The sequence below is a fragment of the Phodopus roborovskii genome, unplaced genomic scaffold (genome assembly GCF_943737965.1).
Source record: "Phodopus roborovskii unplaced genomic scaffold, PHOROB, whole genome shotgun sequence".
Classification (NCBI taxonomy): domain Eukaryota; kingdom Metazoa; phylum Chordata; class Mammalia; order Rodentia; family Cricetidae; genus Phodopus; species Phodopus roborovskii.
In genome coordinates this window covers 6,204,524-6,229,046 of record NW_026126460.1, presented here as the reverse complement: position 1 = coordinate 6,229,046, position 24,523 = coordinate 6,204,524, and the positions used below count along the sequence as shown (strand labels likewise).

General features: G+C 39.5%; 1 protein-coding gene across 1 annotated transcript in view; it reads left to right on the top strand.

Moving 5' to 3' along the window:
- Positions 1–12,078: 12,078 nt before the first annotated feature.
- Positions 12,079–24,523, top strand: part of Orc2 (origin recognition complex subunit 2) — a 38,215-nt gene continuing 25,770 nt past the window's right edge. The window contains exons 1-6 of the mRNA XM_051190257.1: positions 12,079–12,174; positions 15,587–15,635; positions 16,020–16,123; positions 17,261–17,404; positions 19,499–19,588; positions 24,230–24,322. Coding sequence (XP_051046214.1) covers positions 16,030–16,123; positions 17,261–17,404; positions 19,499–19,588; positions 24,230–24,322 — 421 coding nt within the window. The 5' untranslated portion in view covers positions 12,079–12,174; positions 15,587–15,635; positions 16,020–16,029. The remainder of the gene's footprint in view (positions 12,175–15,586; positions 15,636–16,019; positions 16,124–17,260; positions 17,405–19,498; positions 19,589–24,229; positions 24,323–24,523) is intronic.

The window sequence follows — 24,523 nt, the reverse complement described above, 5'->3', positions numbered from 1 at the left end:
GTTGTTTGTCTGTGTGTCTGTTTGTTTAGGGGGCCTTGTGTTAGACTCACTGTTGATTGGATTTGATGCTCTATAAAGTTTTTCAGCTCCCAGCAAAATGGAAAACTTGAACCTCAGATATTATTCACATCATTGCCAAAATTTGGAGTAAAGCCAATGGCTGATTCGTGATTTATTGGTTTTTAAAATATGCATATGATATACATATGCAATTATCACAGACACATTTTAGTCCTATTTCTACTATTAACTACGTGATATAAAGTAAACAAAAATGTAAACCAGTGAGGTAAATGTTTTTCTAACATGCTAAACAGAACAGGTTTCTAGTGCAAAGGGATGGTGTCAGTCACTGTGCAGCAGAACACACCTGTTTATGTAAGAGACTTATGGGCCAAGTGCACATAGGTTGGCATCTAAATCAAGCATCTTAGTTAAAGCACAAAAGAATACCAAATAATTTGAAATTATAGATAAACTATAGTAAACACAAGAAAATGTCCCTTAATTAGAAATTATATAACTGTAAAGTTGGTTTTAAGAGATTTTTCAGGGGCACACATCTTTGATTCCAGAACTCTGGGAGGCAGAGGCAGGCTGATCTCTGAGTTCATGGTCAGCTTGGTCTACAGAGCAAGTTCCAGACAGCCAGGGCTACACAAAGAGACCCTGTCTTGAAAACCCAAAAGAAAAAACAAAACAAAGTGTTCTTTTCATCTTAAGAGGCTTTCATTTGTTAGTACGTATAGATTTTGTATATACATCCCCATTAATATTTCATGACCCTATAACATTTGAATTCCTGTTCTTTGGGCCATGATTCAGTCTCAAAAAAGAAATCCTTCATTTATACTGTATAGATATGGTCCTGGAAAAAGTTTCCTTTATAAGACAATAGTTCAAATGAAATGAGTTAAACAAACTGTCCAATATTCTAAGAATCATTTTAGCCACTGTTAAATGGTTTAGAATGGTTTTTGTTCATTTTCACAGCTCCTGCTACAAATATAAGCCTGAAGTGTCCATTCTTTATCCTTTAGCAACTTCTCTTTAACACTTCTCTTCTTTCATAAAGACATTTAGGGAAGAATGTTTGTTTTATGTAATTTTAAAAAAATGATTGGTGCCGTTGGTGCCAGGTCTGATTATGGAATACAGCATCTGAAGCTTTAGGAGCTCTTCTCTGTGATTTTGGATTTATGTTAGTAATAAGGAAACCTAAATATAAAGTAAGCAGTCAACTTAAAAATATATTAAGCAGCCAGAGATGTAATAGTTGTCATTTAAATTCTTGTTCCTTTACTAGCACCCTCACTTTTCCAATCCATTGTTCTGTGCAGCTCAGAACTTCCATGCTAGGAGAGACCCTAGAGATAATCTAGCAGCTCTGTCTGCCATACACACACATTCATCCTCAGGAAACTGAGGCTCAAAGAGATTGTGAAATAAGGTCCATAACTGAGAAGCAGAGCCATAATCAAATCTTGTCCCTAGTCAGATGCATAGCCACGCCCACTGCCTCTTGTTACCCATACTTTGGTAAATATGTATGTAAAACTTTACCATTTCTGCAATTTCCTTATGTTTCTGGTTTAGTAGTTGGTGAACACACAAAGTATTAATTGCAGAAAAATGTAAAATAATAGAGATGGGGATGTGTCAAATGCAGATATCTGTGTAGCACATTATTTTCTAATTTATGCCTTATGAATTCTCTGCCACATAAGTTATATGCTGCCATGTTATTTGTACTTGTGGGGTTTTGTTTAAATGTAAAATAAACCCAGTGAAATGACTTTGATCGGTGTTGCTAACTATTTGGAAGTGATTTTGAATCAGCCAGTTTTCAGTCACAAAAGGTACAATGTAGAGGATTGCACAGTAATGATAAATTCAGTTCCATTCCATTTTAAGCTAAAGGGAGACAGACTGTTCCTTACTGTGCTTAGAGCAGATACAAGCAATATTCTTAATGTATGATGGAAAAAGGTTTATAGTCAGTATGACGCTTATGAGTCCATGTCTATAACATGTCTGCTGTATGAAAACAGCTCAAAGTGGTAGCGTAAGCTGTGCTCACTGTCTCCAACCTGTAGGCAAAATCCCACTTAGTGGCTTTAAATGTGGTAGAATTATTTATAGACACCAGGATACTGAGAACTGCTTTGTTTGCACTGTTTATGTGAGTACTTTAGTGCAGTGGTATTTTTGTTTTCCTGCCTCATTTTATGGGGTTCTTGGTGTCCATTTTTGAGTACTTTGGTTGTTGACAATCGGCTGTCTCATTTAACTCACTGCATGTTGGCTTATAAACAAAAAATACTAGTTTCTGTCTTTGTGGTAGGGTAGCATACTGTAAAACACTGGGAAGGAGGATCACTCCATTTGTGATCTTGGATTACATTATAAAGGTATTTTTTTTTTAAAACCAAAGAATGCTTAGTATTTCAGTTACATATTGTTTTTTGGTTTGAAGAGAATAATATGTTGTGCTAATGAGTAGATACTGTACAGGACTCTTAAGAGCAGCTTTTCTGCACTGTGGTTGTATGATGCAGCTGGAGTAAGAGGCTTTCCTCTTTGAGGCAGGATGACCGCCATTGTTTCACCACCAAGTTTGGGTGAGACAAATAGAATGAGCTAATACTTTTAATTTCCTTTTTAATTTTATTATGTATACAGTATTCTGCCTGCAAGTATGCCTGCAGGCTAGAAGAGGGCACCAGATCTTGACAGATGGTTGTGAGCCACCATGTGGTTGCTGGGAATTGAACTCAGGACCTCTGGAAGAGCAGCCAGTGCTCTTAACCACTGAGCCATCTCTCCAGCCCCCACTTTTTCATTTTAAAGTGGTTTTCAAAAACAAATGATTTGAAAACTAGCTATTGACAGTTTAACCCCTTAAAAATAGAGTATTTGTCAGATTATATAACACAAAATACAGTGTAAAATAATACTAACAAAGTCATGAGTTGTCGGATCGGTACGATTTTTCATGCTAATTCAGTGAGACAAATTTTAGTATTGTTTGTACTGTGTGAATCTAGTGGATATATCACCCTGGTACTGAACTACATAGGAACTACTCAAGTAAGAGGCACAGCCCTGCCTGCCTCCTTGTCTGTGTGGGTGCAGTTTCTCTAGTTCTGACTATATAAGCATAAAATTTTGCTCTTTTTTTCCCAGTATTTTTGTGATAGTAAACATTCATCCCATGACAAATATATACAAGACCAAATAATTGAGGGTACAGTTTCACGGAACTCTAGGAATGATGTGGGATAACTGGCAGGATAGTACAGAAATAAGAGTGTCTATGCTCTGCTTCTGAACTCCAGAAGATGGGTTCTTATGTTTACAGAGTAAGGCATATTCATATGTCTGACATTATACTACTACATTTAACATGGTTTTACCAAAAAAGTAGAATTAAGTGTATTTTAAGGTATAAATGAGTCTTTTTTTTTTTTTTTAATAAATTGTGTATCTGGAGGTAGGTCTAATAGCTATTTTTATTTACAAAGAGAAGTGAACTTAATTGGATGATCTATCCCCATCTATAGAATTGGTATGTGGTTTGCTGTATTTGAGTGTAACAGTTCAGTGTTAATCACAGGAGATAGTCTTACATCTTCATCAATTATAAAATTTACCAAAGAAAATATTACTGACCAAAATAATTTTTAAAAGCATCTATTAAGGAATGTAGCCCATTTAATGTAATGATTGCATTCTAACCCCAAGGGAAACAAATAATAATACATTATTTGAACTGGAAAACACAAATACAGTATATATACAAGATTCTATTTTTCTTGCATCAATAAAATGTAATACTCCAATAAAAGTACCAATTAAAGAATATATCTTAATTTTATTCCTTATGACGTGGTTTTATTAAAATGAAGGATTTGGCTTATCAGTGTGGAAAACCCCATAAATTGGTATGTTATGTATTATGTGTTGTTTAGATAAAATTGTAGGGAAAAATTATTATTGGAAGATATTCCTCAGATGGGTATTGTCATTTATTCCTAGTAAAATATTAGCTAAACTGGTGTGGTTAGTTTACACTGATTTATGTAGGTGTTCACTCTTTTTGTCTTTGCATTAAAAACATGATTGAGCTAAAGGAATCTAAAATATCTACTTCTAAAACATGTAGGCCAAAAGATCTAAAGGGTTTAATCTGTTTAATGATTCCTTAAATCATGGAACATAGTTTTTTAAAAACTGCTATTCCAAACAAGTACCTTTAGTTTTTTAATACAACATAATAGTTAATAAATATTAGTCTGGGAATGGTCACACATGCCTTTAATCTCAGCACTTGGGAGGCAGAAGCAGAGACAGACAGATCTCTGTGAGTTCAAGGCCAGCCTGGTCTACATAATGAGTTCCAGAACAGCCAGAACTACATAATGAGACTCTGTCTCGAAAAACAAGGATGCATTGCTTTTCAGGAGAAAAGATTGGTTTTCAAATAATGACTGGTTATAGTTTGGATTTTTTTAAATTATTGAAATAGAATGCAAAGATATGCTCCATGTGATGTTAAAAATATTTGTTTGAAGTCTATCCTGTGTTTTAAATTGGATCCTTTTGGTTGTTCTAAGAATTAGGCAGACGTTATTAAATTCAGTTTAAAATTGGTTAAATGAAACTGTTTTAGCAGTGCAGGGATTTTACTACCTTGGTTTTATGTAATGTGACTTGTGTAACAGGCAAATAGAATATCCCACTTTCATTATCTGTTTCATAAAAGGATATATTAGCTTGTTGTTTTTAACCAACATCCATTTGTAACTTGGTATAAACTTCCCAAGTATTGAGGGGAGTCTGCTGGTGAAAATTCTGGGCAGGCATGTAAAAATATGATCTTTATCGATGAAAATCCTTTCAACTTAGGACTATTGAAAGGAAAATCTTTTTATTTTTTCCAGAGCTGAAGAAAAAATAAACGCACATTTAAGATCATATGTATGGTGCATGTGAGCCATTATCCTGTCTTATTGAATGGATTAATGCTGTTGTTGCAATGTGAAATGTAGTCACTGTCAAACTTGTAAATATCTGCCAGAGATGAAAAAATATTTTAAGTTATTGTAAATACAGATGTAAAAATTTCAGTATCCGTCTGCAATGCAGAAATATAACATCTCAGATGTTAAATATTGTGTCTCTTGAGGGATGTGTCATTTTTCCCTTAATGTATCTAGCTACATTAAGAATGTAAATTTTCTTTTGTACAATATAAAAAATACAGCTTTATTTGGATTTTAACTGAAATTCCCCGAGTTGATTTTATCTTACCATACTTTACCGCCATTCTTTCATTGTATTTTAAATGACATTTTACTTATGTGTGTCTGAATTTGTTTTATTTTATTTCAGATAGGGTCTCACTGTGTAGCCCTGGCTGGCCTACATGATGTTGGCATGTAACTCAGAGACCCACCTACTTCTGCCTCCCAAGTGCTGGGATTAAAGCCATACACCATCATACCTGCTTAAGTATATCTGAATTTTAATATATATCTTATTAAAGTAAGGCAATGTGTTAAATTATATGGCACTAGGACAAAGACAAATATAACACAAAGACAAAAATGGTGGTATGGTGGCACACACCTATAATGACAGCACTTGCAGGCTAAGGCAGGAGGACTGCTGTCAGGGCAGCCTGAGCTAGAGTGAGAAAGTTTGTTTCTTGTATTTAGGAAAGATGTTTGCCTCTATGCCTGATGACCTGAGTATAACCACCTCTGGATTTGCATGGTGTCAAGTTTTACTCTGACCTCCACACATATACACATTATGAATACGTGTAATTTTTTGTTTGTTTTTTGAGACAGGGTTTCTCTGTGTGACAGCCCTTACTGTCCTGGAATTTACTCTGTAGACCAGGCTGGCCTGGAACTCACAGAGATCTGGCCTGCCTCTGCCTCCCAAGTGCTGGGGTTAAAGGCAGAGGCAGGCCAGATCTCTAAGTTTGAGGCCAGCCTGATCTACAGAAAAATTTCCAGGACAGAGAAACCCTGTCTCGGAAAAACAACAAACAAAAAAGATTAAACAAATTAGTTTCTTAGTTAGAGGAGGAGCCAGCTGTATTAATGGGAAACATCAGAATTTTCATGATATTTGCAAGGGCAAAAATTGAGTTTCCCAAATTTAAGTACCAGTATGGATGTATCTTGTCCACAAGACCTACTTAATACTTGGAATACATAAACTGGTAATATTCTTGAATGTATCATTTTGTATATGAGTTTTACACAATTTGGTGTATAACTTCTTCCAGGTTATAAGTAGTACATTTGGTCCTGTGGTGTCTTTTTTACAGATAACACTTTATTCAAAAGTTGGTGATGACATGAATGTAACTCAGTTTTCAGAGTGCTTGCCTAGCATGCATGAAACCAAAATTTTAAAATTCAATCCCAGGGGATATATGGTTAGTCTCTAGTGGGAGCCAAATAAAACTCTCTCCACATACATCTTTCCCCAGCCCATCCAATTCCACATGTTAACTTATCTCCCAGTTCTCAAACTCAAGTGATGCTAGAGCAGTGGTTCTCAACCTATGGGTCACAAACCCTTGGAAGGTTGAATATCAGATATATTGCATATTATACATTTACATTATATGTATTTACATCATAGTAGCAAAATTACAATTATTAAGTACCAATGAAATAATTTTATGGTTGGAGTCACCATAGCATGAGGAATTGTATTAAAGGGTTGCAGCATTAGGAAGGTTGAGAAATCGTGCTCTAGAGATTCCTGAGACTACTTGGAAGTCTGTAGCAGATCTTTAGAAAAGTTTAATTTTATGTGTGCAAATTTTTGCCTGCATGCATGTCTGTATACCATGTGTGTGCATGGAAGTTAAAAGAAGGCATTGCACCTGTAGTCACAGGTGGCTGTGAGCTATTATGTGGGTTCCTGGAATAGAACCTGAGTCCTATGAAAGAGCAGCCAGTGCTCTTAACTCCCGAACCAGAAAGTTTTGTATTGCTTCTTTCTTCCAATCTTTTAAAGTTTTGTCATCTCATGCCCTTTTATATGTTCATACACTTTAAAAAGTGTGTTGGGGTGGAGTATCATTACAAGTGTATCCTTGAGCATGACACAGTTCCTTTGTAGAGGTCAGAGGACAACTTCTAAGACTTGGTTCTCTCCTTTTACCCTATGAGTCCCAGAAATTGAGCTCAGGTCATCAGATTTGTGGCAGGTACTTTCACCTGCTTGAGTCAATTTGCCTGCCCTCCTTACATACTTTTTGGAAAAAAAAATGGTTCTAGTAATTGAGACATTCCAAGAGAGGGCTCAATTTACCATTCTAAATCTGCTTACACTAAAGATTTTTCAGGCAGCTCTTAAATTTCAAACTATAATTGGGTTAGCATCTCGGGTGTGAAATCTTTTAAGACACAGGGTATGGTCAGTGGAACATTTGCTTAGCATACATGAAGTCTTAGTTGAGAACCACATACAGAATGACAATTTGATCTTCTGTTTTTCCCTTAGAACAATATAACGTCCTATCCAGAATTTCTTGTGACTACAGGAGAGTTGCCATTTTATTGTCCATTCTAACTTCAACTTCCTGCCACTGTAGGATCCTGTATTTCCATTCAGAATAGTATGGTATTGTTTCTATCTACCCTAGTATCAAACTAAATGTTAGTGTCTCCACTCTGTTTTCCACTACACACACACACACACACACACACACACACACACACACACACACACACACCCAACATCAAGGCCTTAGCGTTTTAGATTTTATTGAAGATGTAGTATGTGCAAATAGTTTACATACAGAATATAACACATTATTTGAGCACATCTCTTCACTATTCCTGGATGTCCAAATTTTAACCACACTTCAGACACTCATGGCAACTGTTAGCCTGTGTTGCCTCTCCTTTATTGTGTGCTTACCACTCAAATGATTAGACACAGAAAATTACTTTTTCTACATTGGGAATATAAGCACATGCTAAACATACATACTGACTGTATGACAGTCACATCCCCAGGCTATTTTTCTTCTTATTGTTACATTCATGACCTGTGGGTTGCCACCCCTTTGCCAAACCTCTATCTCCAAAAATATTACATTATAATCCATAAGAGTAGCAAAATTACAGTTACAAAGTAATGAAAATATTTTATGGCTGGGGGTCACCACAATGTAAGGAACTGTATTAAAGGGTTGCAGTATTAGGAAGGTTGAAGCTGCTCTAAACAGCTTCCAAATAATCTGACTCTGTTCTTCCTTTCCAGTATTATATTCCATAGATAATCTTTCACTACAAATGTGACCAAAGCCCTAATTACCAACTTGTAAGTTCTTAATAACAGAGCCAAGTCTTTTTTCCTCCAGACTGAGTTTCTCTGTGTAGCTTTGACAACTGTCCTGGAACTTGCTCTGTAGATCAGGGTAGCCTTGAACTCACAGAAATCCTCCTGCCTCTGCCTCCCAAGTGCTGGGATCAAAGGTGTGTGCACCACCACCCTGCTTATAGATTTATTTATTTTATGTATATGAGTGCTCTATCTTCCTGTACACCTTTATGCCAGAAGAGGGCATCAGATCCCACTATAGATAGTGTGAGCCAGCCATGTGGTTGCTGGGAATTGAACTCAGGACTTTTGGAAGAGAAGCCAATGCTCTTAATCACCAAGCCATCTCTCCAGGCCCCAGAGCCTATATGACACTATATGAAAAAAGAAAAAGAAAAGAACAACTAGGTTAGGTGTCCTGGAGGGGGAAGTTTATTGTAGAAGGAGGGAGAGCACAGTCCAGAGAGACCTTGACTGAGCTGGGCCATATGGGGGGAAGGGAAAGGAGAGGGGAGAAAGGGACCAGGTACAGCAACCAAGAGGGCAAAGTTACAAAGGGATGGCTAGCCAAAATGACTGGATTATATAGGTAAGACCAGCGCAGCCACCAGGGCTAGAGTTTGGGGTAGGCGCCTGGGTGTTCTGTGTTGCATGAATTGGTCAAAGAAAGAGATCCAAGATGAAATTTTAAGGCCTGTGTGGCAGCAGGAAGGTTCAGCCTCTGAACTGAACCCCAAACAGCTATACAAAGCCATATTTATTGGTTGTTACACAGTGTTGTTTTGGGGGTAAAGTAGTTTCTCATGCCAAGGTCCCGTCTAATCTTTATGTCTCATTAAAGGAGAGCATCACATGCCCTCAAGACTTTAGTCCTTTACTGTGTATCCACAATAATCCAAGAGCCTTAGAGGTGCCAGAGGTGTCTAGTGACCAAAGTCATGTAAAGGCTGCAACCCTGCTTCAGTAAATTCTACAAATCATGGAAAATCACTGTTTTCCATAAAGATCCTTTCCTGTTTCCACAATTATTCAAGGTCAGAGTACCTCTAGAAAACAACTCTTCACTCTAATGTTTACCATTCTAACATTAATCTTAGATACAGTGACTCTGCTAAATTTCTGCAACAGTAGGGTATGCCTTGTAATAGGTAGGGACTAAGGGATGCTAAGAGAACCTGGCAGCCAGCCCCCACTTTGTTATATGAAATAGGCACCTCAGCCACTTGTCCCAGTGTTTAATCTACACTTTACTCACCCGTTTTCATTTTGCCCTTCTTCCTGGAAAACTTCGCCTCTCTTGTTTGACTTAAATCACTTCAGGCCCTAGGTTTAAAGATGTATTCTTTTTTGCTGGGCTATGGTGGGACATGCCTTTCATCCCAGCACTTGGGAGGCAGAAGCAGGCAGGTCACTTAGTTCAAAGCCAGCCTGGTGGTCTACAGAGCAAGTTCCAGGACAGCTAGGGATACAGAGAGAAACCCTGTGTGTGTGTGTGGGGGGGGGAGCAGGGGGACCATGTCTTCCTCTAAGGAAAGCCTGATTTAGGCTTAAACCCCCCCCCCATTTATTTATTTATTTGAAATAGGGCTTCTATGTATTGCTTTGGAGCCTGTTGTACTGGAACTCCTTATGTAGACCAGGCTGACCTTAAACTCAGAGATCTGCCTGCCTCTGCCTCCTGAGTGCTGGGATTAAAGATGTTTGCCACCAATGCCTGGCTCCTTTTGGTCTTCTTGTTGCTTTTTTTTTTTTTTTTGGAGACAAGGTTTCTCAGTATAAAAGTCCTAGCTGTCCTAGAACTTACTTTGTAGATCAGGCTGGCCTGAAATTAGAGATCTGCCTGTCTGCCTCCCGAATGCTGGGATTAAATAAAGGTGTGTGCCACCACCACTCAACTTCTCTTGGTCTTTTAATTATATACTCCTGTGCTCCAGTGTTAGAGGCACAACTTAAAATTTATTCTGTGTAACTTAGAAACCATTTTGTGTGACTTGAAATAATGTAATGCACATGAGTTGAAGTTTGCCACCAGGTTGCTCTGATAAAAGGCCACCTGGCTGCCCAGCTACCAACCTAACAAAGGACAGGACTTGATACACAAAACAGAACAAAAACAAAAAAACTAACCCTAAGGTGGTATTGATATGATGGGAGGGGGTCCCCACAAGTTGTGGGCCCTGATGTTACAAAGCCCAGTAAAATGATACAAAAATTGGAACTTTGTAAATATTGTTTTAGGCCCCTGCTGCCATGCTCCCTAGGCTCTGTGTTGGTGCCCATTGGTGTCCCTGGCCTCAGTCAGTTTAATTTATGGCACTGCCTCTGGGTCCACACCGGCCTTCTCTGCTTTCAAGGACCTGAACTTCTGCCAGTGCCATCTTCCTGCCTGTAAGCGTTCAGGGCGTCCTTGCCAAAGAAAATCTACCAGTGGAACCTGCATCAGCATTTTTGTTCAAGTAACAGTTCCCAACATGGTGGAAATGTCTAACTTTGACATTAGCATGCCATTATAAGAATGTTTGTTTGGATGAGTAGGGGCGGTGCTTGACTTTTAATCTCAGTATAGGCCAGCAAAGGCATGTGCATCCCTGAGTTCGAGGCCAGTCTGCTCTACTGAGTTCCGGTACAGTCAGGGCTGTACTGTGAAACCCTGTCTTGAACACCCTCCCCCAAAAGAAAAAGTTTGTGTGAATAAGCTAATCGTTTTACAAAATTTTACAAATTTTACACAATCCTGGCAAAGGGGCTTTAGTGATTAGCATTTCCGGACTAGTTTTACAGGCATAACTTCCTGGGACTTTGTTAACAATCTCAAGTTGGTGACAGCCATGGTTGCTTTGGCCAAAATGGAGTCACTTTAGTTCCTACGATCCTAATTTAGTTGCTACTCCTAATTGCCGAGCATTTTACAGCTCTTAGGCTAGGTGCTCTCAGTAAGTACTCGAGCTGCCTTATTGTAGCACTTTTCTCAATATTATCTGGTCAGTATCTTTTTCTGTTAACTGACGGCAGAGGGATCTTTTACCTACCTGATATTGTATCTTTACTACTGTGTACTAAGTGTACTACTTTGTTTGAAATGAATCCGAATGACGTAATCCTGTTAGTGAACAAATGCTGTTATGTATCCCAGCTAGACTGATTGCTTTTCCTCACTTTCTCCGTATAAATGCCCCTTTCCACCTTGTCTCTTCACTTCATTAGTGGTATGATCCTATCTTCACATTCATGCTCTGGCTCCTCCATCCCGAAAACCCGAGATCCCTTTGCATCAAATAAGAAAAAGTGTGTGTTTTTCTTTAAGCAAATCCATTTTCATTATCTTTTCCCTCAGGGTGGCTAGGCTAACGATATTAAGATTGCCATAAAACAACAATGACACCTGGAACGTTCCGCTGAGCTTCTAGAGACCTAGCACACACCTCTCTGGCGCAGCGCGAGAATCGGGTTCTTCCCCCCGGAAACGGAAACGGAATTGAAGAGGAAAGCCCCGGAACCCAGTTTTTGGGGATCTGTTTTCCGGGTGAGCGAGGACCTCTGGCTCGCGTCAACGGGCCTGTGGGGCCGTCGCTCTTGCCGACTCGGCTCCTGATTGGTCTCCTAGGGATCCGCCCCCTGGCGGGGCTAGAGATTCAGTGTGCAGCGCGCACCTCCCATCCCCTTCTGGGCCGGGGTTCGGCTCGCGCGGCTCCGACTTTCCCGGAGAAGTTGACCTCCCTCGGGGTTCGAGGGGCGGTCTCAGGCGGCGCGAGCCCTGACTTGCCGAGCTGTGGGCTTCGCGGCCGTTCTCCTTCCCGCAGGCTCTGGATCGGTGAGGTGAGTCCGGGTGCGTCTCCACTGCAGCCTCGGCTCTCCGTGCGCTTCACCCGGCAGGGCCGCCGGCCTCGCTGCTCGCCCACCTGCGGCGGGACGTCGTGAGGCTGTGGATCGCCTGCAGGGCGACGCTGAGAGCAGCCCCACGGGTGCCTCACCCCTGAGGAGCGCTGTCTGCTACTGGCAGGCGTCGGGCTGTCCGATGGTGAGAGATCTACACTCAGCATGCCTGCTTCCCGGCTAACCCGGTTCTGTAGTTGGTAGGAGAATTGTCAGAACCTGCACCGAAAGTAGCAAAGCGCTCTGCCAGAGGAGAGGGAACTGTGAGGGATGTGGCCCCAAGGGGTCGTGGCATTGAACTACTGCTGAAGTCTGTACTGTCATCGCTGCCGGGCGCCCTAACGCCACAATTGCCTTGGGACAGAGCTTAGTTGTAAAATGTGTTTACTCCTCGAGGGAGTGCTGCATTATTTAGTGCTGCTGACTGGGGCTTGCTGGTCAACCAGCCTAATTTTCCAGCTGTAGGTTAGTGAGATCCTGTCTCAAAGAATAAGATGAATGATTCCTGAGAAATGTAGATTGTCCTCTGGCCTCCACACTTATACATACACAATAAACTACCATAGGGAAATTGCCTGAGATAATATTAGTTACCTAGACTACTTTTATAAAAGTTCTTGAAAATTCACTCCCCCCAAAAAACTTAGCTAATGAAAACTATGAACAAGTCTTCTCACAACATTCGATGCTCACTGTGGATATCTGTATTTCATTGGTTGGTTGTGGGTGTGTGGTATGCGAATGCGTGTGTATGCGGATTTTGGCTCATGTGTGCTGGTGGAGGGCAGAGATTAATTTGGGATGTCTTTCTCAATTCCTCTTTACGTTGTTTACTGAAGCTGGGTCTCTTATTGAAACTTGCTGACTTGGCTAGCCCAGCTAGGTAGCTTACCTCAGGGATCCCCTTTCCTCCCTTCCCCAGTTCTGAGCGCTCTTGAACTTTTAAATGACTACAAGAACCTCAGTTCCCATTCTGACACTTGTGGGACAAGTGCTTTATCCACTGAGCCATCTTCTCATACCCATATTCATATTTTGTGTATTTGTTAGTGTTTTTCTCAGGAATTGTTGGAGTTTTCTTATGAAATCTTGGCTGAAATGTCAATTGGGGTAGTTTTGCTTGAACTGCATAAAATATCTTAAAAATGGATATATTATATAAATAAATGCATTTGGATGCAAGCAAGACTGAGTCAGGCCACTTAATGGCAGGCATATTCAGCCTTTTTGACATTTTGATACCATGTTGCTGTCATCCACAAAGTTACCAAAAAAAGAAAAAAAAAATGCAGCTGGGGGTGGTGGTGCATGCCTTTAATCCCAGTACTTGGGAGACAAAGGCAGACAGATGTCTGTGAGTTCGAGGCCAGCCTGGTCTATAAGAACTAGTTCCAGGACAGGCTCCAAAGCTACACAGAAAAACCCTGTATCGAAAAACAAACAAACAAAAAACAACAACCAAAAAAGACTTGACAAACTGAGTCATATCACATTTGTTTTTGTTTGTTTTTTTAATTGCCAAAAATGTTGAAATTTACAGTTTTATGTTGGGCTACATTCATGCCTTGTCCTTGACCACATGGGGCAGCTCACCTAGTAGGTGATTAAAATTCTAGCTCTGGTTATGGTGGCTGTAATCCCACTACTGTTAGCTGAGGCAGTCGAATCATGAGTTCAAAGCCAGCTTGTATTATAAAGTGAGACCATCACAATAAGAAAATTAAGAGACTAGGGATGTAGCAGGATTGATGTAGCCCCTGGCTCCATCCACAACACTGTATATGCCAGTGCCAGGTATGGTGACATAAAGAATCAGAAGTTCAAGGTCATCTTTGGTTGGAGGCCAGTCTGGAATCCATAAGGTCATTGTTCCTCTCTCTCTCTTTCTCTCTCTCTCTCTTATACACACACACACACACACACACACACACACACACACACACACTACAAATAAAATGCAATAGGTATTAGAGATGACTCAGTTGGTAAAGTGCTTGTCTTGCAAGCATGAGGATCTGAGTTCCATCCCTAGAACTACGGTAACAGCAGCAACAAAAGGTTTGGTGGGCTGGAGGCTTGCAATCCTAGCGGTTGTGGAGGCAGAGACAGGTGGTTTCCTGGGGCTTGCTGGTCAACCAGCCTAATTTTCCAGCTGTAGGTTAGTGAGATCCTGTCTCAAAGAATAAGATGAATGATTCCTGAGAAATGTGGATTGTCCTCTGGCCTCCACACTTATACATACACAATAAACTACCATAGGGAAATTGCCTGAGATAATATTAGTTACCTAGACTACTTTTATAAAAGTTCTTGAAAATTCACTCCCCCCCAAAAAACTTAGCTAATGAAAACTATGAACAAGTCTTCTCTGTCATGTCCCCTCCCCTTTCTCTCCTCTCCTTGCCCAGAAGCTCAGAGTTAAATGTTTTGTTTTATGATGATGTGTTATAATTTTCAGAGAGCAGAACAAGCAATTAGAGTAGGATTTTTATTCAGTGGCAGGAAATGCTTTGCAAGGTAAATGAGAAAGGAACAAGTTGTATAATCAAGTAATCAAGAATGTAGGAATCAGGTAAAACTGATTTCTAATTGTGAATTTTAATGAATCATTTATTATTTAGCTGACAGCTTAATTATAAAGTGGAGTAATTGCTTGCATACACAAATATGTACTTGACTTATTAATTTCTGGTGTATCTAAAGCTACCTAATACAGTATCTTACATATAGACCCTGCCAAAAAAAAAAAAACCTATTTATTCAAGTATAAACTATTAGTTTCTTCATACAGGTTTATGTAGATGCATTACACATTTTCTTTAACGTACTCAGAGTCTCTAGAACAGAAAGCAGCAATGTGACTATAAAATGACCCAAGAAGGACATGCTTTATGGGATGTGGTTGTGACTCTGGATATTATATTTGTTATTTTTCCTACAAAGTATAACCTCTTGAAGCTCTGAAGGTTAAATTGGAATAATGTAAAGAGGCAGGGTTGGTGGCAATTCATTATGATTCCAGCACTTGAGAGGCAGAGCTGGAGAGTTTTGAGTTCTAGGTTAGACTTGGCTACATAACAAGACTCTATTTCACTACAAGAGAAAACAAAATACAGAAAACTATATATAGCTCGTAGTAAGTGCTTAGCTTTCTCCTCTGACCTACCTCTTGCCAGTCTAAATGTTTTCCAGTCTTGGTTTCTTTAGCCGGTTACTATTTTGTCTTCTTTGTGCCATTGTATTAGCTTCTTGGGTACAGTTATTACACACTGTATCGTTAAAATGCTTGACTTTGGGGGCGGGGTTACCCTAGTTGCTTTCCTTCATCTACTAGCTGATCTTGACTGACTTCTAGTTACAGGTGACTGAATCTTCAAGCTGCAGAATGCATAGCACCTTACAAGGTAAATGAAAAAAGCCATTTAATTGTGCTAGTTATTAAACAAAAGTTTGCAACATTTAGCTGTCTGTAATAATAAATAACTTATGAGAGATAGTCATTAGTTTGTTGTTGCTTATTTGTTTTTTGCCAGAAGAAAAGGCAAGCATGGGTTTATAAATGAGTGTCCTAGTTTGATTTCTTGTTGCTGTGGTAAAGAATGTAACCAAGAGCAATTTGAGATGGGAAATACTTGGCTTCCATGCCCCAGTTAGAAGCCATCATTGAGGGACATACTAACAGTACATAGTATGATTTTACTTTTAAAAATATTAAATATATGTATTCATTTCACAAATGTTTATTTGGTATGAATTCTTCATCACATTGACTTACTACTTTTGTTTAGGTTGGCCACAATGAGCACACTGCAGTTAAAGGAATCTAAGGTGCTGAATGTTCAATTTGTGGGAGATGATAATGTTCTCAACCACATTTTTGATAGAGAAGGAGGTATGTGTGATTGTACAGTTGAGATGCTTATGATCATATCTTTGTGGTTGCTGTTTTGTTGTTGTTGTTTCCTGAAGCAGGGTTTCTCTGTAGCCTTGGCTGTCCCAGAACTCGCTTTGTAGACCAGGCTGGCCTCAAACTCACAGAGTTCCACCTGCCACTGCTTCCCGAATGCTGGGATTAAAGGCGTGCACCACAACAGCCTGGCAGATCACATCATTCTTAAAAACACTATAATACAGAATATGCACTCTGCTAAAACTAAATAAAAACTGCTCTGATTTTTAGTTTACGTCCGTTGAAATTTAACTGAAAGTCAGTATAAAGTTTTATCCAAAATGAACTTTGTAGTGGTGGAAATAATTGCTCATTCACCCCAAAGCAGAGTATGTTTAACTTAGTTTTTATTTCTTCTTCTCCTCCTCCTTTCCTCCTCCTCTGTGTGTGTGTGTGTGTGTGTGTGTGTGTGTGTCTGACTTTATGCCTGCCTGGCGCCCAGAACAACACATTGGATACCCTACAACTAGAATTTGTGAGCTGCCATAAGAGTGCCAGGAACTGAACCCAGATCCTTTCTTAGAGCAGCAAGTGCTCTTAAAACACACCTTAGAGATGCTGAGCCATCTCTCCAGCCTCTGACTTGGTACTTTTAATGAAAGATAAAACATTGACTTCCCCTCAGTTTTACGTATTGGTCATGCATTAAGTGTAGTTTGTTTACTGACATATGTAACATATACACACATGGTGGTCAGAGGATAACTCTCTGCAAATGGTTCTCTTCTTCTTGCATTCTGTCAGCCTGGCATGGCCTACAGCTTATCTGCTGAACCATCTGGATGGTTCTAATGAAATATTTAGAAAGAATTCACGATAGGCAGTGGTGGTACAATCCTTTAATCTCAGCATTCAAGAGGCAGAGGCAGGAGAATCTCTGTGAGTTCTAGACCAGCCTGGTCTACAGAGAGAATTCCAGGACAAGCAGAACTGTGAACTCATGTATATATGTATGTATGTATGTGTGTATATGTATATATATATATATATATGTATATATAGTGAAACCAATGTATGTGTATATATACACATGTATATATAATAAAAATAAACTCACGCCTTATTTTGTATATTTCATAGGAACTAAATTAAAGAAGGAGAAAGCTCAGCTTCTGGTCAATCCCCAGAAAATAATAAAGAAGCCAGTGTGTGAATCGGAGAAGAATGACCAGGAAGTCTTAAAGGATCAGAACTATGTGGAAGTTTTGGGAAGAAATATTCAAGGTATTCATTGAGGGTAACATACACACAGCTTTCGGCTAGTAGAATGAACTGCTTGCTTTTCAGGATGTACAAAGATAACTTGGTAGCCTAGAAAGGGGTAAACTATAATTGTGTGTCCAATCTAAAACAATTGCCTTTGTTTGTTCTTGTTGCATTTTTTTTAAGTTTTTAATTAGTTTTAATTAGTTTTTAATTTTGTTTGTATGTGAGTGCAAGTACCCTTGGAGCCAGAAGAGGGCATCAGCTGAGGTTACAGGATCCTAAAGCAGCACTGGGAACTGAACTCAGGTCCTCTGCTCTTAACCACTGAACCATTTCTCCAGTCCCCAGCAGGGTTTTTGTTTGGTTTTGTTTTTAATAAAAGAGAAGTAACCAGTCCTTGGTCTGTGACCCTCTCCAACGCAGCCTCCTGAGTAGTTGGGTTCATAGGCATGTCTCATCATGCCGTATATAGGCATCCAGTTGTTGATTCAGAGGCTTCAGTCCCTGGTGGCTGGTTTGGTGCTCTTGGGCAGAACGTCAGGTGGGTTGGTAGCATGTGCAGGAGACAGAAAGCAGAGGATAGTTACCTTACAGATCAGGTCTCTTTATTGTTACTTTGAGCCTCTTTTTAAAATAGAAGGGAATTCAAGGAGGTCGTGTTGCTCTCACCTACGCATTCTTTACTGTGGAACTTTTCTCCAGCTCTTTCGTCATAAACAGAAAACAAGCTAGCGTTTAGGCTTTTTTTCAGGGATGGGATTTGTTTTGATTTTTTTTTTTTAAATAGGGGTTCTCTGTGTATAGCTGCAGCTGTCCTGGAACTCACTATGTAGACCAGGCTGGCCTCAAACTCACAGAGATCCACCTGCCTTGAACTCCCCGAGTGCTGGGATTAAAGGCGTTCACTATCACTGCCCAGCAAAACCGACAAACAAACTTTTTAAAGTTATATTTTATGTAACTTTTGTGTGTGTTGAGATATAGGAGTCAGGGAGCAACTTAGGGGAGTTGATGATCTCCTTCCCACATGTGAGTCCCAGTGATAAAAGTCAGGTTATCCTACTTTGATGTAGGCTGCCTTTGCCCACTGAACCATATAACTGGCCTAAGTTTTAGAACACAGGGGCATTTCTTGTCTTCCATTGGCATTTTGAGATGTGGTATTATGTAGCATGAGCTGGTATTGAACTACTGATTATCCTGTCTCCTAAGTGCTAGAATTGCTGGCATATGCCACCACATGCAGCTCTAACACAGAATCTTTAGAAAGAGTAGAAAAGAAAGGGCCTGTTCAGTAAGAACATTTGCTGTGGTTTGTCTCCAGGGGTTCATGTGTTAGAAGTATGATACCCAGTATGGTGATGTGGAGAACAGATAAGGCCTAATATATTAGGAGTTAAACCGCCTGAGACATGCTACCTCAGGAGTCACATCATTAGATTGAATAATCTACACTGACCATTAGAATGAATTGAGATAGTTCTTGAAAGAGCTGGTAAAAAAAAGTAAGCCTGTCCCCTGGATTGCGCATAAATTTCCTGACGTGACATGCTAGTTCATGTCCAGGAAAATGAACACCTTTTGTTTATAAAGTTCCTTGCCTTGGGGATTTTATTTTCCTTTCTAAGATTTATTTGTGTGTGTGTGTGTGTCCGTGAGTCTGCAGAAGACATTGGATCTTCTGTGGGCTACCTGATACAGGTGCTGGGAACTGAACTCAGATCCTCTAGAAGAGGAGGAAGCATTCTTAATCACTGATCTGTTTCTCTTACTCACAGAGGTTTTATTTTACTAGGGTAACAGAAACTAGTGAAGTCCTTTTACAACTCACAATTTTACCTACTTGGTTTAATTTTCATAGTCTATTAATCTTGCCAGTCTGGAGAAAAATTATTGTATCTGTAAATAGCATGCTTCTTGTGTTAATGTTTAAATAAATAAGATTAGTCATTTTTCCTTGTGTGTATAAAAAAATATTTTGTATGCTCGTATCTGCTGGTAAATTTTTATGATAGGTAGAGGGGTGTAACTTTTAGATTTTAGCTATTTAAAGCTTTATCTTTCTTAACCTTCTTGCTTTTTCTTCAATGTGTGTTACATTTTCTTTTTCAGATTCCTTGAAAAATGGCTCTGCTGTAGATGGTGGGAATAAAGTTTATTCTTTTCAACAAAGAAAACACTCTGAAGAGATGGCTAAATTAGGTATGTTACTTTTCTGTTTCCTATAGTCATTGTAGAATAATACCACATCCTCATGATGAAATAAATCAGACACTCGTAGCACATGCCTTTAATCATAGCACTTGGGAGGAAGAGGCAGGTGGATCTCTGTGAGTTCGAGACCAGCCTGGTCTACAGAGCTAGTTCCAGGATAGGCTCCAAAGCTACATTGAAACCCTAATGGAATAAATGGTCCTTATAATCTAGAGAAGAAGACATTTCTTTATAAAGAATGATGTGATTAACTGGTATGATGTCATGCAACTATATTCCAGCACTCTGGACTTAGAGACAGGAGTATCATAAGTTCAAAGACATTTTGAGCTACTCTTACTTAAAGTCATTTATATAATGATGATAGAAGTTATTATTGACCAAGTAGTGTATGCCAGGATTGGTGCAGTGCTCAATATATAGATCTGTCTGTCTGTTTGTGAGCCTATCATGCGCATTAAAATCTCAGATACATGGCAGAGCCAGGTTTAGATTTCAATGCTTGTGCTGCTCTATTCCTACCCAGCCGCCATAGAGTTGTGTATAAGCTACAGTAGTTGCTTAGAGTAGAAAGGCAGTCTTTGATATTAAATCATGGAAGCTGACAATGCCAATTTTTGAAGAAGTAATAGAAATTTGTCAAGGATCCAGGACATTGAATTTAAAAATGATTCATTCACGTTTCTGCAAATCACTGAGTATGGATGGAAAATGAATTGGAGAATACTGCTATGAAGATGTTTCAGGGAAGAGATAAGGGAGGGCCTGTATATCAAGGATGCATAATTTTCATTTTTAGTTTTTCGAGACAGGGTTTCTCTGTGTAGGTTTGGAGCCTTTCCTAGAACTAGCTCTTTAGACCAGGTTAGCCTCAAACTCACAGAGATTCACCTGCCTCTGCCTCCCAAGTGCTGGGACTAAAGGCATGTGCCACAAACGCCCAGCTAATTTTCATTTCTGGTAACTTGAAAAGTCATTGTATGGTTTTTCTTTTTAATGGCTTCATTTACTTGTGTGTTTATGGCTGTGCATATATGGGCACATGAGTTAAAGGACAACCTGTTGGAGTTGATTCTTTCTTGCAACATAGGTCCTACAAATCAGCTCGTCAGTCTTGGTGACAAGTGCCTTTATACACCGAGCCATCTTGTAGGTGCAGTCATTGGACGCTTTTAAGGAAAGATGTTACCTGCAGATTTGTGTCGTAGTGTGAGCTGAGTATTCTGGGAGCACAAATAGGTGTGGCAGAGCAAGAGTGAAAGTGACCGCTCTGGTGAGCTAGAGTCAGAAAAGAATGGGTCATGGGGGGGAAGCTGGCTTCCAGAATGGCCCCGGAGCTTATGGGGTTAACAGCTTGATAGGCAGAGGAATTGTGGATTGCAGTGTGGTGTATAGAAAGATGTAGGGGAAGATGATTGTACTGGCCGTTGTACTTGGTAAAAATTATTGTACATGTTGGAATTAAGGTCACCCAAGAGGAATTTGCCTCTCTCTAGTCGTATGCCAAGTGCAGTGGTACATCCTTGTAGTCCTGGCACTGGTTATACTAGTTCATCTAGTAACTAGTAACACTACTTATAGGCAGGATGGTCAGAAGTTCTGTCTCTAAAAAACAAAAGTTATTTTACTTTTCAGTGTTTTCTTTGCATTTAGTAGTTACTTACTATTGGGTAGAAAACTGGAAATGGTGGCATATACCTTTAACTTCAGCTACTTGGGAGGCTGAGCCAGGAAGCCCAAGAGACTTGAAGGCTAGCCTAAGCAGAATAGCGAAAGACTACATGCAAAAAAAAAAAAAAAAAAAAAACAATGTCAATATAAAACCAAAATGATCTCAGCTGGTTCCCCCCCTTTCAAATTACCTCCCTTCTTCTTCAGTCAATCAGTCTCTCTGCCTCTCCCTCCCTCACGTTTTCTCTCTCCCACTAATAAGATTAATTAAGGTTATTTACATGGGTGAGGGATTGTTTATAGAAGACTGGGCAACTTACCAGTGGTTGCAGCACTAAAAAAAAAGGTATCTTCCTCCCCTCTCAGTTTGCTATAGATTCTCAAGACAAGTGGGGCCTTATGAGCTCTCTACACTAACTCCCTTAACTGCCTGTAAATCCCCAGGAAGAGTCAGGGCTTGTGAGCCCTTAACTCCTTCGTGACAGAATACTGATGGGTTCCATTTTATGCTGGTCGTGTGGATATAATCACAAATGCTAAAAGCTCATGTTATGCATGTATGATGGCATTGCACTGCCCTCCTCCAGCTCTTACCTTCTTTCTGCTTCCTCTTCACAGAGATGTTGCCTGGCCTTGGAGGTGCTGATACTTCTGTGGCTGAGCATTCAGCAGTCACTTACTCTTAGCACTCAGGCCACTGTTCTCTATTGCAAAATTCTGCCCAAAATCAAAGGATGTCTTAAAAACAAGACCATGTACAGCAAACAAACTATAATAACAGCAGCAAACAACCAGTGATTTATATAGAGCATGGAATTAAGAAAAGGAAGTGCAGGGCTGGAGAGATGTCTCAGAGGTTAAGAGCCACTGGCTGCTCTTCCAGAGGTCCTGAGCTTGCAACCATGTAATGATATCTGGTGCCCTCTTCTAGTGTGTAGGCATACATGCAAGCAGAATGCTGTATACATAAGAAATAAATCTAAAAAAAAAAAAAAAAAAAAAAAAAAAAATGGAAAAAAAAAGGAAGTGCTTGTGGAGCTTGTGAGTATCTTAGCTAACTTTCAAGATCAAAAGATAAAATTTCTAAGTTAGGGCATATGGGCCAGTAAAATGACTTAAATTTATATGTAGCTACACTTTTCTCCATTTAAAGAATAAAAATAGGCTGGAGAGGTGGCTCAGTAGTTAAAAGTGTGTACTGCCTTTGCAGAGGGCCCAGTTTGGTTCCTAGCACCCTCATCAGATGGCTCACAACCACTTGTAACTCCAACTGTGGGTTATCTGATACCCCAGCCATTGTGGGCATCTGTCTCCAATACACACACACACACACACACACTATTTTTTTAATGGTGAAGATAAATCTTAAGAGGAATAAAAGAAGTAAGGCAATGTGATTAATATGCACTGTTGTATGAGTGTCACATTTGGGAATATACGTCTGATCTCCCATGTACGCTCATTTTCCACCTGCTTGCCATCATTGAAATAAAGATTAGATAGCTGTTTTATTTAAATGTCACCTAAAAGTCAACCATTTCATTTGGTGCTTCACCAAAGGAGCAGCCATCTGCTCCACTCCATATTATATTTTATGAATCATTCATATGTAAAGTTTTACACAAGAGCGCCACACTTTATACAAAATTTAAAATGAAATTTTAACTACATACAGTTTTCACTAGGGTTTTAGATGCCAACTTCTTGTCCTTGCATCACCTCAGGAGGTTGTGGCTACAGTATATATAAGAAAAGGGAGGAGAGTCAGGCATAGTACACATCTCTAATCCCAGCACTCAGGAGAAAGGGGCAGGGACAGGTGGATCTCTGTGAGTTGCAGGCCAGCCGGGCCTACAGAGGATGTTCCAGGACAGCCAGAGCTATATAATGAGAACCTGCCTTAAAACAAATAAACTAAAGAAATGGAGGGAGAACCCAATAAACATGTCAAAAGGATAAGACATGGAAAGAATGGGTATAAGCTATTGGTAGAGATGCCAGCAATTATTTCTGTTTTGCTGTTGGAGAAATTTGTGTATAATTAATTGGGAGATTCAGATGCTAGGAAGGGGTTAGGTGGCTCAGTGGGTAAAGGCATTTGTCATGAAACATGACAAGCTGAAATTGATATCCAGGACCCTCATTGGGAGAGAGAAACTAACTTCTGTGATTTGAATATGCACACTGGCATGCATATATCCACACACATAATAAACACATGAGTAAATATAATTGTTTTTAAAGAAAAAATTATGTGTCATGTCCTTCTGTATGCTGCAAATATGTGTTGCTTTTATTGGTTGATGAATAAAGGTGTTTTAGCCAATGGCACATATATAGGTAGAATATAGCTAGGTGGGAAATCCAAATAGTTACGGAGAGAAAGGGTCGGGGAGACACTATTCTCTAGGGCAGCAAGATGTGAGGTAACAAGCTATGAGCCTTGTGGTAAAATATAGAATGATAGAAATGGGTTAATTTAATTGTGAAAGATAGTCGGTAATGTGCCTGAGCCATTGGCCAGACAATTATAATTAATATTATGCCCTAGAGTAGTTATTTGGGATCTGGCAGGCAGGAAGAGGAACCTCCAACTACAAGAAAGATATTGGGGAGACAGCTTAAAAGTTTTATAAAAAGCAGTACTCTTTTTTTTTTTTCTTCTTCTTTTTTTTTTTTTTTTTTGGAGACAGATTTTTGTGTTTCTTTGCAACCTATCTTGCTTTCTGTAGATCAGGCTGGCATTGAACTCAGAGATCCTCCTGTCTCTGCCTCCTGAGTGCTAAGAATAAAGGTGTGCACCACTATTCCCCAACATCAGTTTTCTTAATTTGGGTAGGTTTATTTGTTTTTCTGATAAAAGTAATATGCAGGATTTTGTTTTAAAGAGTTCATATTACTGAACGCTACTCTCTCTGTACCTGATGTTCAACAAAGGTCCTTTTCCCCTGGTTACAGCTTTAGAACTTGCAAAAACGGCAAGAAAAGTTGTACCGCTTGACTCAAAGGCTGATCCTGAAACTAAGAAAAAGGTCACTAGAAAAGGCAAGGGTAAGACTCCATCACATTTCTTTGAAGAACGTTCATAGTTGCATTAATATTGTGCTGTTGCTGCTGCTGCTTCTCCTTTTTTAATCTTAGTGAATTTTCATATATTCTTTTCTACTCTGAAAATGCATTCAACACAAACTAATTTTTTAAATCCCATCTATTTTAATGTGTCTATACTTATCAGTCAATAAAGCATCAATA